The 15,278-nt window shown below is 29.6% G+C and overlaps 2 protein-coding genes across 2 annotated transcripts; both read right to left on the bottom strand.

Annotated features, from left to right (window-relative positions):
- Nucleotides 1–956: 956 nt before the first annotated feature.
- Nucleotides 957–2,291, bottom strand: LOC105793438 (protein SCARECROW 1). Its single transcript, XM_012622349.1, has one exon. It carries the CDS (start codon nucleotides 2,289–2,291, stop codon nucleotides 957–959), a length of 1,335 nt encoding a protein of 444 aa, XP_012477803.1.
- A 2,895-nt stretch (nucleotides 2,292–5,186) lies between these two features.
- LOC105792314 (uncharacterized) lies at nucleotides 5,187–12,084 on the bottom strand. Its single transcript, XM_012620829.2, is given in 15 exon segments — nucleotides 5,187–5,710; nucleotides 6,177–6,233; nucleotides 7,032–7,116; nucleotides 7,454–7,504; nucleotides 7,597–7,710; nucleotides 7,815–7,946; nucleotides 8,238–8,322; nucleotides 8,934–9,013; nucleotides 9,338–9,554; nucleotides 9,634–9,875; nucleotides 10,376–10,437; nucleotides 10,440–10,458; nucleotides 10,610–10,784; nucleotides 11,503–11,808; nucleotides 11,958–12,084. Coding segments are annotated over 14 exon segments (1,620 nt in total). The 5' UTR covers nucleotides 11,748–11,808; nucleotides 11,958–12,084; the 3' UTR covers nucleotides 5,187–5,654.
- Between the last annotated feature and the right edge of the window lie 3,194 nt (nucleotides 12,085–15,278).

Here is a 15,278-nt window from a genome sequence, read left to right as displayed (position 1 = left end):
TAAATAATATAATTTTATTATAACTTTATAAAACATACAAATTATTTTTATTATAAATTTTAAAGATTTATAATATAATTTCTTTTACCATAACCATTCCAAACACTCATACGTATTAGTGTTTATAATATAATATTTATAACTTGTATAAAATATATTTTTAAAATTTGATTTGCATATAATTATCATAGTTACTCAAACATGTCTCACTTGTATAATTACAAGCAATTACATCCAAATCCAATTACTAGATTACTTTCTAAACACTACTTAAGAGTTAAAATATAATTTCACCATTGTATTAATTAATATTTTATAATTTTTAAAATATTTAATTAACATGTTCTCAATTTAAGAGGGTCAAAGTATAATTTTATCATTAATAATTTATAATTTTATATATTTTAAAAGGTAAAATATAAAAGTTTTCAAATTTTGAAAAACTAGGCACTCGACGCCGTTGGCTAAAAAGTCACATCATTTGTGAATTCATTTTAGTTTTAAATTGGTTTATATAGATTTTATAAACATAAAAAATAGAAAACATTCTTATAATAAATTTTTTGAATTAATTGCATTAATAAAATTTGAAAAGACTAAACAAGAAGCCTAACACCTTACACTTTAATATTTTTCTTCATAAAATAGCTTTAAAAATCATAAATATGTATATCAAATTCTAAATAATTTTCTTTTTGATCTCTAACATTGATCATCAAATCAATTTAGAGTTTGTTAACTGGATTTAAAGAAAAAAAACTTAATAGCTAAATGACTTGAATAAAACTTTTGAATTATTTAGTGACTATTTTGTAATTATTTGAAGTTGAGTAATTAAAATGTAAATTTACTAATAATTTAGTAATGTAATTTACCCTTAATTTAGTGATAGAAAAAGAATGTGATTTTTCTACAACTTACATAATTATGGACTAAACAAATCACTAATCCTCCATTCAACCAGACCAACCAGACCCGTCACGCAATGTGGTCATTGTCCAAGCAGAAGCTGTAAACAAGCAAGTCTCTTTCCACCCAAGCCTATGTGTTCCATCGTCTCCTACAAGGCTATAGCCATAACCAGGCCAAAACATGTTCAACATCAATTCAGTTTCCGCCATGGTGTTGCTGCTCATCGGCATTAGCTGAAACTTACGGTTCCTTGCGAGCTCGCTTCTCCAATTATGCTCGAAGTTATCGTCCCTGGTTCTCGCAGGGCCTCCTATGGCTAACACGTTCTTGATTTCCCTATACAGAAGGCAATGCTCGATGCGGTGCCGGTTAGGGTCTTCGGCCGACAGGTATGATCCGAATGAATCGAAGATGGAGGAGTAATAATGGAGGGAATTCACAAATCGGTCCAAGAAAGACCCGTGGTGGGATAGGTCTTGTTCGACCAATGTGAGCACCGTCGGAGCCAATTGTTCGATGTGTTTTAATGTGTTTTGGTTGGGTCCCGTGGCATCATATAACGAGTGTTGTAGCCAGTGAATGGCTACGGCCTCACCCCTTTGGAGTTGTATCGTTTCAATATCAATTTCTCCGAATTTTTTCGCGATCGGGTGGAAGTCGAATGGTATACCAAACTGTCTCGCAATGTTCGAAAGTTGATTTCCAGTCTCGACTAAAAGCTTCATAGACCTGCCGAGACCGGTTATGGTGACAAATGGAGGCCCTTCAGTACGAGTGGCTAGGGTGTGAAACAAGGCCGACCATTGCAAGCCTTGCATGATATCAAGGTCTATGATGTGAACCCGATCGTGCCAACGAAACGCCTCAAGCATGGCTCGATTAGAAGTGAAGCAAGCGAACTTAATAAAAGGAGAAGCATCATCGAAGGCTCGGAAAGCGCCACGAACGGTTTCATAATCTATCAAAGGAGAGCAATGCCCTAACCATGAATTAATAACCCTACTAGACATTGCCATAGCGAAATAAGCAATCACCCTTTCACCACACGAAACAGCATGAGGGGAAGCCATTTGTCTTATTTCAAGCAACATTGTATGAGCTTCACTGAGATCGTCGACCGAGATAGCCACGGCGCAGTCCAAAAGAAGCATCATCAAGCTTAAAACTTTATCACCCACCGGCCACACCATCGATTTCTCGGTTCGTAACTCATTAATGACAGGCTCGGTGACTTGTTCAACCCACTCGGAAAGCTCGTTTCTCTCCATGTCTGAGCTTGTTGATGGTAACCCAAATGACGGAAGCTCCCATATTGGTTCTTGGTGAGGCTGGATCATGTCTAGAGTCGCATGGACAACTTCGAATCCTCGATTCGTCATTGGGAAATTAGTGATGTAAATATGGTGTAAGGCAAAGGGAAAAATTGGAGGTGTGGAAGGGTGTTAAAAGAGAAGGGTTGAAACCATGTTAAACCATGTTAAAGTACGAAAATTTGGGCAAAAAGAATGAACAAAGAAATGGAGGCGAAGACTCGTTTTTTGGGAGTCAGTTTAATGCAAGAGCTTGGCCGGCATAGCCAGACACATAGATAGAGATGAGAAGCTAAAAGCCAAGCATATGCGTGTCAATTTTTTGTAGTGATTTTGCCCTTATTTTTTCTAGGTTTTCAATATACGTACATGCATGTATATGTTGAAGCCACGAAAGCATAATTCATGTTAAAAATCTGTGAATATATCACGGGGAAATTACTAATGGGAATATGCTTGGTTGTAGGAAGAGCTATACCTACAATAAAAAATATTATTTTCTTCAATTTTTCTCACCACCCAAGTAAAGTGGGTTTTAACCCCTAAACGGTCCATTTTCTTAGTTGACAAATTTATACTGAAATTTTATTTAAAGAATATCTAGTTTTTATTATGAAAAATACTAAAAATTTCAAATATCTGGTGCTACAAGATTTAAAAACTTTAATTTTTTTCTTCTAAGGTTTTTAAAGGAAAACTAAGACAAAATGGTCACGTTAATCTACATATTTATGTTGAATTATATGTTACATTAAAAATGTTAAGCACAATTCGTAAGTAAAGAAATTCAATTTTATACGTTGGACAGACATTCCGTTCATAATGAGTGAAATCCAATGATTCCAAGTGGTAAAATGTTTTAATTAGGCTTAAATCATAAAATATTATTTAAATAATTTTTTTTCAAATTCGTACTTAAATATTTTTTTTATAATAAGAGTATCTAAACTATATTATGTTACTCAAATTATTATAAAAAGTTATCACGGTTAAAAAAAAATTTAGCCAATCATTTTGCAACACATGATAATTTTAAATTAAAATTAAAATATAAAACAACTAAACTAAATTAAGTTTGTTGAGGTTCTTTTTTGTCCTCCTCTCCTTGGGAGAAATCTTTCCATATTTATAAGGCATGGTTCCCTGATGTGACGTGCTAAGGGATAATTAGGTGTCATGCATATACGATACGTTCTCCCTTTAGGCTCGACACGTACTCTTAGATATCTCTTTGGTAGAAAGGTATCATTGTAGGGCATGAGTAATGCCCGCATGTCCCTCGCGAGATGGTGAGGCATGATGGATCAAATTGCATATGGACCACCTCACGAGATATCGGTGGTGTATGGTACTCACATGTGTTGGCACTGCTCGTTCCCTACAGTGATACATTTCTAACAAAGAGACACGTCTAAGGGTACATGTTGAGCCTGTCATCTAGTTATATCCTAACATGTCACATTAACAAATTGTGCTTTATAAATATGAAAAGATTGCTCCCAATGAGAGGAGGATAGAAAAGAATCTCAACAAAATTAAAAAATTTCTAATCTTTTTACACTATCTCACTACCAATTGCGATCCTTTCTTCTTTTTTAATTGTTAGATAACTTTAACCAGTAAATATTTAAAAAATGAAAAATTATTTATAAGAGAAATAATACATTGGTTTTGAATTGGGGTTTAAAACGGAAAAGAAGCTCATACAATATGACTTTTGTTGTTAAAAACTGGATTTGGATTCTTAAATTTGTTGTCATCGAAATTCTTGTGTGAAGAACAAAATATATAAATATGTTTTCAAGTTTTTATTTAAAAAATTAAGGAAATAATATTTATTTTTAGATTTTAAGTTAAAAGTGTCACATGTCACATAATGATTAGTTAAGATTTTTTTAACAATATTAACTTTTGAAATAATTTAGATGATAAAGTATAATTTAAATACCACTTATGACCAAAAAACATTTTAGGTGCCAACTTAAAAAAAAAGGTGTAACTTAAATACTATTTTGTGAATTAAGCCTTTCAGTTAATATTTGAAATTGTAGGTTAAAAATCTGAATTTTATTTTCGGTATTTAATTGTAATGAATAATCTTTATAAATACTAAATCATGTTACATGGCTAAAAAATTAACTATATATATTTATAAACATCCGTTTTAACCAATGTCATTGCTAATTAACATTGTAGAAAAAGTTAATTAAATGGTCAAAAGGCATGGTTTGATATTGGTTAGATTATAATGGTACACGTTGAAGCCAATGGAGTGACAGTAAGCACCAACCAATATTATATCAAAGATGAAAGCTGTATTTGATATTAATGGTCCAATATTTTCCCTTTTTTTTCTCTCTCTCTCTCAAAGTATACAAATATATCAACAAGGGATAACTTGAAATCAAATTAACAACCAGATCCCAGCTTGATTTATTTATTTATTTGTTTTTGTATGTGTGTTTCGAAGACTTGGATTGAAGCCTTCGTAATTTATAACACCCAAACAAGTGCATAGGTTAACGACCTAACCAAGTTTAAGCTTTGTATTTTATATATATATCGAGTTGTTTATTTTTAATTAGTATTGAAAATTTTTATATGAATATTGGCTAAGTAAATATAATGAAGTTTAAAATAAAGAAATTGAATTTATATTTTATTAGATAGATGAATTTAACTAATTTAATCAAGTAAATTTAACTAGTTAAAATTTTATATTAAATTAAGCTTAAACTTACTGATAAAAATCAATCAAATTCGCTTAAATCACAGATTCTAATTGGAATCAAGTTTTTAAAATTAAATCTATGATTAAATTGATCAAATTATCAATTTTAATTTGACCAATTCGCTTAATTTAATTAAATAAATTATTAAAAATTTATAAAAATTTAAGGAAGAAAAGAACACATATTCATGTTATACTGTATCATAAGCGTATTATATTCACGTTATATTGATTTATAAAAATATAATAAAATGTATTGGTACAAGAACATTTTTAACACTAAAACAAGGAAAATAAATATTTTTACACCTATTTGAAAATGAATCAGTAATTACAGCTTAGTCCCTTTTTTTTTTCCTTTTTCTATTCTCTCATTTGTTTTTATATTTATTTAAATAATGAAAATTTTAAAAATTTATTTATATATATAAAACTTTGGTTAGCAGTAGTTTTCCTTGGTATATAGATCTTAAGCTGTAAATCAAACCTGAAAGTTCCAGCAGATATAGCCACCACCCACCAATGAGACCAACTGCAAAAGGCAATATGAAAAAAACGGGTACCTTTTGTGTTGGTTTACTGGTTTAGTGATGCTACTGCATTGACTTGGTTCGAAAAAAAAATGGGGTTAATCGGATCCGCACTGATCTTTCAGTGCCTTCCGGTTGCAGAGGCTTAAGAGATTCAAGAAAAAAGCTTCGTTAAACAGACTGATCGTTAGCGGCTGAGTCCGAACCGTCCTGTGAGTCTTCGCCATCTATAGGAAATATGGTGGCAGTGAGGTATGGTTATTGCTTTATGTGTATGTAAAAAAAGTAAAAATATCATGGAGACCTTTCTATTAAGAGTTAAATTACATTTTGCTCCCTCCACTAAAAAAATGGATAAATTAATCATTAAATATTAGATCCAAGAGCAAATTAGTCATTTCTATTAAATATTTCATTTATTTGTACTATTAAAACTAACATGATTGACGAAATATCCAAACAATGACACGTGGCATGCCATATGTATCTCATGTTGATATATAAAAACCGATTTTTAATAGTAGAAATAGATAAAAAAAAATTTAACAAAACTAATTTGCTCTTTAATTTAACTTATAGGGACTAATTTATTATTTTTAAATAAAAGCAAAATATAATTTAACTTGTGATATAAAAGCATCCATGATATTTTCATTTTGCTATATGCATTATAATAGACGAATGTGACAATACCAAAAAGTGACTTTACTGACGGCCTCCTTGATTGGGTGCTCTTCTTCTTCAACTCAGCTACAAAGAGAAAGCAAATCTCGTATCGTAAATGTAATTTCCTAAGTAAAAATATGGACAATTGTAAAAAAACATGGTGCAAAAAACAAGGTACTATTCTGTAACGCTAGTAATAAACCAAATAGGTTAAGATACTGGTGTGCTTTCCTGTTAGTTTGGGTTGGTTATAAGAAACTATGTTGGTTAAATGCATAATCACATGAGTATGAGATATGACTCTAAGGATCCTTTACATGCATAGAAAAACTTAGATATTAAACATAGTTACCATGAATCTAATGTAATAACCCTTAAATTCAATGATTGTGGATAAATCTTGGTGCAAAAACAAGGTACTATTATATAATACAAGTAATAAATTAAACAGGTTAAGATAAATTATTTTATAATAGTGCTCCATACATATTTAGATATGAATATAAATTTTCAAAAACTCCTTTAAAATACTCATATTTAAGAGCGAAATCTGAATCATATAAATAATATATCTATGACTACATTCACATCACCATCACCATGAATGTAATGCAATAACCTTTTGTTTTAATGATTGGGGATAGATCTTTAGTGCAAATTACTAAAAAAAACACTATGTTTAGCATGTAGCAGACTTGAGATAAAAAGTTAAGATGCACTCTTCAGACAACCACAGCTTATACAACGTAAAAGTAATGATCAAAGAGGCTTTTAGCATCTTAAAGTATTGGTTAGACATGCATTCTTAGACATGATTATGAAACCAATACCATGTCTGTCTATGTACATAACTTGGTAAATAAAGCGGAGAAAGAAGCATACCCATCCCAGGCACTGCATAGTCATTGACAATTTCAAAATTTTTGTATGTGTATCCCACAAAGTTGAGGTCCTTTGACGAAAGCATCTGCAAAGTAAATGGATAATCAATCAAAAAAGGTTATGTCATGAATTGCCATGCCATGTCAGGTTTAGAGAGCATGAAATGCAGACAGTACACCCATGCAAAATAATAATCTATATTTATTTGTATTATATTTAAGATTTTGATTAGTTGGTGTCACCCATTAATCGAGTTAAACTCAATTGTAAAATTACGAAAAACCTTTTATTTTTATAAAACAATGCATATTATTTTGAGAATAAATTTTTTTTTCATATAAAACCTACCAAAAATATACTGTCATTAGCTAACAGCAGACTGAAATGCAATGAATATATGAAAAAGATGCTTAGAAACTTACTTTCCTCCATGGACCAGATTTTGATGATGGTTTTCGAACCGGATTCTCAGACTGCACAGTGAAAAATAAGCAAACATCATGAAAGACGTTAAAGTTGCCACACAAATAGTTGTATGAATCCAAAAATTAAGGGATAAAAGTACCTCATCGAACTTTTCAAAATTTTGAGTATCTAGCTCATCATTAACCTCGGGAATAAATGCAGCATCCATTTGATATATCCTATCCCAGTCCACACCTTCAAACCATGGATGAGCCTAAAGAAGTAAAAAAAGAAGCCAAGATAATCACCTTCGTAGGAAAACAAGTTTTAAGCAACAGATTGAAGAATGAAGAATAGATAGGACACATAAAACAATACCTTAATTTCATTTGCTCCGTTTGATCCTAGTCTTTGATTGACATTACACAGGAGTTTGTTAATCAGATCTTGTGCCTCTGAAGACAAATTGGCTTCTTCAGGAAACTTCAAATGATTTTTCCAGTTTACTATCTATGAAAGGAATAAAAAAAATTGACATTATTAGACAAGTGAAACTTGTTTAAATCCCCCTTTTTTTCCCAATTCATTCATTTTATTAAAATAGAAATGCTTGTATTACTGGACTATGACAATTTCTTTTCACATTCTATCTTTAGCTTAGCCAGCGCCAAATAAATGGTCTTCAAATGAAAATAGCAGAATAGTAAAAACAGAGATAACATGAGCCAGATCCAGACTAATTAACAAATAAAAAAACGGAAAAAGCACACAAACATCAATTGGCAATATTTCTCAGGTTACCTTTCTACAAGTTGTCATCGGATCATCTGAATAAAAAGGTGGATATCCCACTAGCATTTCGAACATGATGGCACCAAGTGACCACCTGTGCAAAATTATTATCATTAGTCACAACAAGTTTTAATATTGGCGGAGCAAGAAATTAGGGCATTCTAGAAATCATCAGAGGACAACATCACTTTAATTTACTATGAACTATTGATAGATGGATTTCTTTTTTTGTCGTAATTAGAGCATCTACGTCAGTGATAAATGAAAATTAATATTCAGTAAGAAAGCCATTACTCCAATGCAAGACGTAGGGCTAGTTTAATATTGTTTTGAAAAGTGCGGTGAAAAGCATTTTTTTAAATGTTTAATTTAAGATTTAATTTTTTAATATTATTGTCAAAAAAAATATTTTTAAGTAATTTAAATATTACATAAAACACAAAATAAAGAATAAAAATCTCATTTGATTCTAGAAATGCTTCTCCAAAAATGTAAAAACTAAAAAAATGCTTTTACCTTAGATAAAAAAAGGACTACAAAAATTATTTATTTAGCCTTGCTTATAGCTCTAAAGGTGCTTTTTACCCCCCAAAACATTCTTAAAATGCAAACTAAACAAAGCCATAATCAATTGCTACGTCAAACAAAAAGGATAGTGGTATGTGAAACAAAATGGAATTTCATTTCAAATGAATAACTACTAACCAATCACATTCCATTCCATAACCCTTCTTCAAAAGGACTTCTGGAGCAATATAGTCGGGAGTACCAACAGTAGAATAAGCCTGCAAATTCAAGCATTTGACCCAAAAAATATGAATCATCCAATTGTCACTACTAAGTTCTTTCAAGAAGCTTGTAACTATTACTTTAAGACACAAAAACATGTAAAAAGAAACAATTCTAATTACAAATATACAAAACCAATACAGGGTCAGGGTCTTCATCCAGTGATTCAATGAATGAAAAGATGCGTAGATGAGACCGAGTTCAATTCACAAAACAAGAGCAACATAGCTCACAGCCACCAATATGTATTAATTTATTATTTATAGCATGAGATATAGAGAGATGAAAGGATAGGTGAAACACAACGGCTGACAACTTACAAGCATTCTCCGGTTCTTTTGCCAATGCTCTAGTTGCTCTTGTTGTGTTCGTTTTGGAGCTGCTGAGCGTTCATCATTTTCTGTACCTTCATTAATGTTCGCACCAGAAAAATCCTGTTCTTGGAGAGTACTGCAATCCAAGGGTTTACATAGTCCAAAATCTGACAATCTCAAGTGTCCATATCTATCCAGAAGCAAATTATCAGGCTTGATATCCCTACAACATTTAGACTCCAAAGATTAACCCTTTTTTTCAGAGAAAGCACCTTGACTTTTTTATTTATATATATACTAACCTATGAATATAATTGTGTCTGTGGATAGACTCAATAGCCAAAACTGTTTCTGCTACATAAAATCTAGCTTCATCATCACTCAAGATATCCTTTCGCATAAGTAAAGTCATCATATCTCCACCAGGTAGATATTCCATTATAAGATAAAGGAAATCATCATCTTGGAAAGAAAAGTATAGTTTGACAATACAATTGCTATCAACTTCAGCAAGTAGGTTCCTTTCAGCTTTCACGTGCTCAACCTAAAATGAGATTGAAAATACCCGATATGAGTAATATACAAAAGGCATAATTGATAAATTTAGTTCGTTAATTTAACTTTTGTTTTTTTAAATTAAATTTGGCTCTTGAGACTCAACCCGTCAAAACGAGTCAACTTGTCTTTTTTTTTAATGAAATGTTAACTAAAACATTAAATTTTTAACGATGTTGACTTGACAACCCATGTGGCAGTTTATGCATACTTCATATTAACATAGCATTATTTGTTATATATGTTATTTCAACAAATAATTTAAAAATAATAAAATATTCAAAAATATCTGTTAAAAAAACAACAATTCAACTCTTTGTGAAAAGTTTATGATCAAATTTGACTCTTTTAAAAGGTTGAAGGCTAAATTTAACTCAAAAAATAATAAAAGGCCAAATTAAAAAAAATATAAATATTAAGTGCTAAATTTATCATTATACTAATTCAAAACCACCACAACAATGCCATATGGCCAGAATAAACAAATACCTGGCCTCTTCGAAGCATTTCTGATTTCTTAAGCTTCTTCATAGCATACACTTGGCCTGTTGTTTTTCCCTACAAATTCTAACCTGCAACATAATATATATATATAAGTAAATCAAAACGTTAATTTTAATTGGAGAATAAGGAAAATTAAGTGCGATCTATAGCATTAATACTCCTTTCACAAGGATAAAACAGATTATGATCTATGACAGATAACATTATAGAGAAGTATACCTCTCCAAACGCACCCTTGCCAATTATAGTTAATAATTCAAAGTCTTCAACACCAATTTTATGCCTCTGAAGGCGCATGTATTCAGTTTCCTTTTTCTCCAAGAACTTTAGTAAGTTGTTTTGATCTTCCTCGGAGACATCAGCATCTGCCAACTTCTTTTCAAGGACCATTCGTCTATTAATCAGAAAAAAAATAAAATTATTTATAATAGAAGATAATAATCAACTAAAATTGGCAAAATATTGTCATAAAAAGTCCTATGTCATAATATCATCATAAAATCAGCTCGGAATTATTATCTACCCTGAACCAGCTCGGCCCCGCTTACAATTTTAATTAATTTTTATTCTTTTGGTACAAAATTGAATAATTATTTTAAATAAGATAAATATCCACCTTATACATAAACACAATGTCTAATGAGAAACATAAAATTAATTTTTGTGCAATTATATATATTTTAATTTTAAAATTTTAATTTTAATTGAATTTTTATAAGTTATTGACTTTGTAATTAATGTGACATCATTTTAAGTTTATTAAAACAAATATATGTAGTTAAGAAGAAATGCATTTATTTGTTTTTTCTTAATTGTGTAAAGCTCATAATTAAAGTTTTATGTATAAAGTAAAAACTAAAGTTATATATATAATAATACCAAATCAAAGTATCTCTATCACGCTAATCAATAATTTGGAACTTAACACTTTTAAATTATTAAATCAATTAAAAATAAGATGAACGAAAGATTTCTATAAGTTAACCGTAACGATTGCAGCAATTTAAATCTCTGATCTCTACAAACAACAATTATTTACTCAAATATCGTTGTTTCTCAATATATTTGCAACTTGTATTAGCAAATTTAAGCATAAGATTAGGAAACCATACCTCTCTTTTCTGTCTTGAAGATTCTTCATTTGCTCCTTGTAATGATTCTCAATATACTGCTTGGCAGCAGCGGCTTTTTGTTTGGTGATATTGGAAAGAGCTTCTTCATCCGTAATCCCGTCTTGATTGCCTTCGCCTCCTCCACCTCCGCTGCTTGACGATGCTTGATTCTTCCTCGATGACCTCGTCTTATCCCTCGGCTGTAACTTCGAAAGCCAACTCCTCGACGTATTACTGTTATCCATTTTGAATTTTTGTCTCTCTAATAAAAATTTATTTTTCACCTCAATCAAAATCCACTGCGATCTGCATTTCATCAATACTAAATAAGCAATTAATAAAAAAATTAAATAAATACAAAAAAATAAAGAAAAATAACAGATATCTGAACTTTTTGAAATGATTTGAGAAGAAATGGAAAAAGTAAAATCCAGCAAAGAAAATTTTCACGCTACCGCGTTGTTTGCGTTAGACAATACGATCCGCGAAAAGGTCTCCCGGCAATTTCGAATCGTTTCTAAAATATATATTTTTTGGCTTTCTATACAAAAATGGAAATGAAAAAAAAAAAACACCCTGAGAGAGACGGTACAGTTTTTGGATTTCTTGGCGCGCGTTCGCTTGTTCAATTCCCGCACGTTCCCTTTTTTTTTAATATTTTGGGAAATTTTATTGGATCACACGAGTTTGAACCGATAATATTAGCTGGCCGCTCTTTTTTTTTTTACTGATTAAAATATTTAAAAAAGTAAATGTATAAATTTCAAGAACATAAATTATTATTCGAATAATGAAAAAAATATACTATATGTATTTTTACGGTATTGCAATGATTTTTATAATGAAAAAAAATTATTATTTGTTGTAAAACTTCATTTAAAAGATCACTTATAGAGTTTATTTCTCATAATAATATATTATTTTGACATCGACTTCTATAAGAGTAAGTAAATCGTGAATGTTCATTTTTTAAAAGCTCTTGACGGAATTTTGTATAAATTAAATTTAATTTTGATATAGTGTGGATGCTTGGCTGGCAATAATATTAGGTTTAATTAGGTAAATATGTTGATTTTAAAACGAAATTAGGGTTTTAGGCCTTTTATTTGAAATTTAAGAAAATAGATCGTTTTTAATAAACAAATCGAAAACGAGGAGAGCGCTTTTGAAAAACTTTTCTATAAAACATGTTTTCTTTTGACACATCAACTCATTTGGTTAGATGATCAAATAATACTAAATTCCCAAATTTTATTACTCTTCTAAGTAGATTTTATTTTTATTTCATATTGTTTCAAGTTCTTTTTTGTTTTTAATTAATAAATATAATGTTTTCAAGTTCTTTTAATTAATAATTCTTTTATTTATATAAATAAAATAATAAACATGTAATTATATAATAAAAATATTATATATATTGTTATGTTAAAATATATTTGATTAATAACTCCTTTATTTATATAAATAAATTAATAATTGCATAATTGTATAATAAAATATATTTTTATATATTTATCATTATGTTAAATTTATTTTATTTTAAAGTATCAACTAACTTTTTTATATTTTTTATTTATATATAATATTTATATGTCAAATATTTATTTTCTTCACCTACATTGTGGTATGGTGATTTCTAATATTATAAAATCAAATAATTAAGTAAAGAAAAATATACCAAAAAATTAGTTGATGTTTTTAAAAAATAAAAATATATATTTATATATTTATTAATTATTTATATAAATAAAGGAGTTATTAATTAAAATATTTTAACATAATGATATATATAAATATATATTTTATTATATAATGACATATTTATTATTTTATTTATATAAATAAAAATATTAATTAAAATATGAATTAAAAAACTTAAAACAATAAATTTATTAATTAAAAATTAATTAAAATTAAAAAAATGTGCTTAAGAAAATTCAAACTTGAGACTCAAATGATGAAATCACTATTATTTGACCATTTAATTAGAGGAGCTGACGTGTAGAGGTGCTCATGGGCCGGGTCGGATTCAACTAAAAATTCAGGCCCGTTTACTAGCCCCAACCCGAAAAATTGGCCTAAAATTTTGTTCAAGCACGACCCGGATAAAAATGTTAAAACCCGAACTCGACCCGGCCTACCCGTATTAATTTTTTATATTATTTTTATATAATTTTTATATATATATATAATACATCAAAAATACTAAAAATATCAAAATAAATATTTCTCAACAAATTGAAAATAACTTTTAAAAAATATGTAGACTTAAATAACACTAAGATAAATGCAACTTAAAAAGCAAATGCCTCTAAAATAATAACAAAATTAACAAATGCCTTTAAAATAATAACAAAATTCACAATAAAATAAATTTTATACAATACCCAAATAATAACAACAAAATAGTAGCAACATAATAGTAAAATAGTAGCAAAATAAGGAGAAAACAATAAGAAAATAACATTAAAAAAAAAGAGCAGATTTTTTTGTCCTTTAGTGAATTCGGGTCGGGTCGTGCCAAGGCCAAAAATGCCTTACCCGAGGCCTGGCCCGTTTTTTAAATGGGTCTTATTTTTTTTGTCTAAGCTCATTTTTCGGGTCTATATTTTTACCTAAACCCTCTCACATTTCGGCTGGGCCTTCGGGCCAGACCGGGTGGCCGGACCAGGTGGCCCAACCCATGATCAGGTCTATTGACGTGTCAAAATAAGTGTTTTGTAGAAAGCACTTTTCTCAATACCCATTTTTAGTTTCTCTCTCCAAACCTATTTCCCTAAATTTCGGGAAAAATGACTTAAAACCCTCATTTTGTTTTAAAATTGACTTATTTGTGTAATTAAATATCGATATTGTTGTGTAAGTTTGAATTCATTGAACCATATAGAAAGAGATTATGGATAATTGTAAGCACTAAAAACATCCAAACAATCCCTTATTTGTGGTTATTCTAAAAGATTTTTTTCTTATCCAAACAATGCTTAAACGCTTATGAGAAATTATACTTGAGCAACAATCTCGTCATCTACTATTTGCATCTTCTATATAATTCCCACGCCATACGATCAAGTCGGCTTCAACAAAAAAGTGTAAGATTATGGTTTAAGGTATACCAATTGTTAATGTTATAGAAGATTTGGTAAAATCAAATAGATATTGTAAGAATCTCGATTGGTTCTTCGATTAATTCGATGTTCAGATAGAAGTTTGGACAAAATTGTTTAAACACATCAAAGCAAAAGACAAAATAAAGAGAGAAATAAACACAAATCCAACACATGATAGAGAATCAACACATGATATTTATTAACACAAATTAGATTCAGCAATTACTCTACGGAGCGTCGCTCAAAAAAATAATTTTATTTATCAATTCATCCGGTACAATCCTTAAACAAAGAGTGTGTAAATACACTCCCAAATGGATAATGTTGAATCTAAGGAATAATGTTGAATCTAATTTGTGATAAATCACTCTCCCCAAATATCTCATATTACATACAATATATTTCCATAAAAATCCCTAAACAAAGAGTGTGTAAATACACTCCCAAATGGCTCAATAAAGAAGTTGATCTACCGCCTATTTATAGGCTAATACAGGAGTCCATTTAACAAAATTTTGATAGGCTTTAAACTCTCGTTTAAAAGTTGAATATATCACTTGAATTATCTTAAATATTTATCTCAAAATAAAAGCTTATCAGACCAAATAAATCAACTTAATCACCTAATAAATAACTTAAAATATATAATGTTTGAGATGAGATTATTGA

This window comes from Gossypium raimondii, chromosome 8 (assembly GCF_025698545.1).
Source record: "Gossypium raimondii isolate GPD5lz chromosome 8, ASM2569854v1, whole genome shotgun sequence".
Classification (NCBI taxonomy): domain Eukaryota; kingdom Viridiplantae; phylum Streptophyta; class Magnoliopsida; order Malvales; family Malvaceae; genus Gossypium; species Gossypium raimondii.
Note: the sequence above shows the minus strand (reverse complement) of the source record. Positions and strands in the feature narration are given on the sequence as shown.

Coding starts and splice junctions, on each gene's coding strand:
- LOC105793438 (XM_012622349.1), bottom strand. CDS start 2,291: ATGACGAATCGAGGATTCGAAGTTGTCCATGCGACTCTAGACATGATC.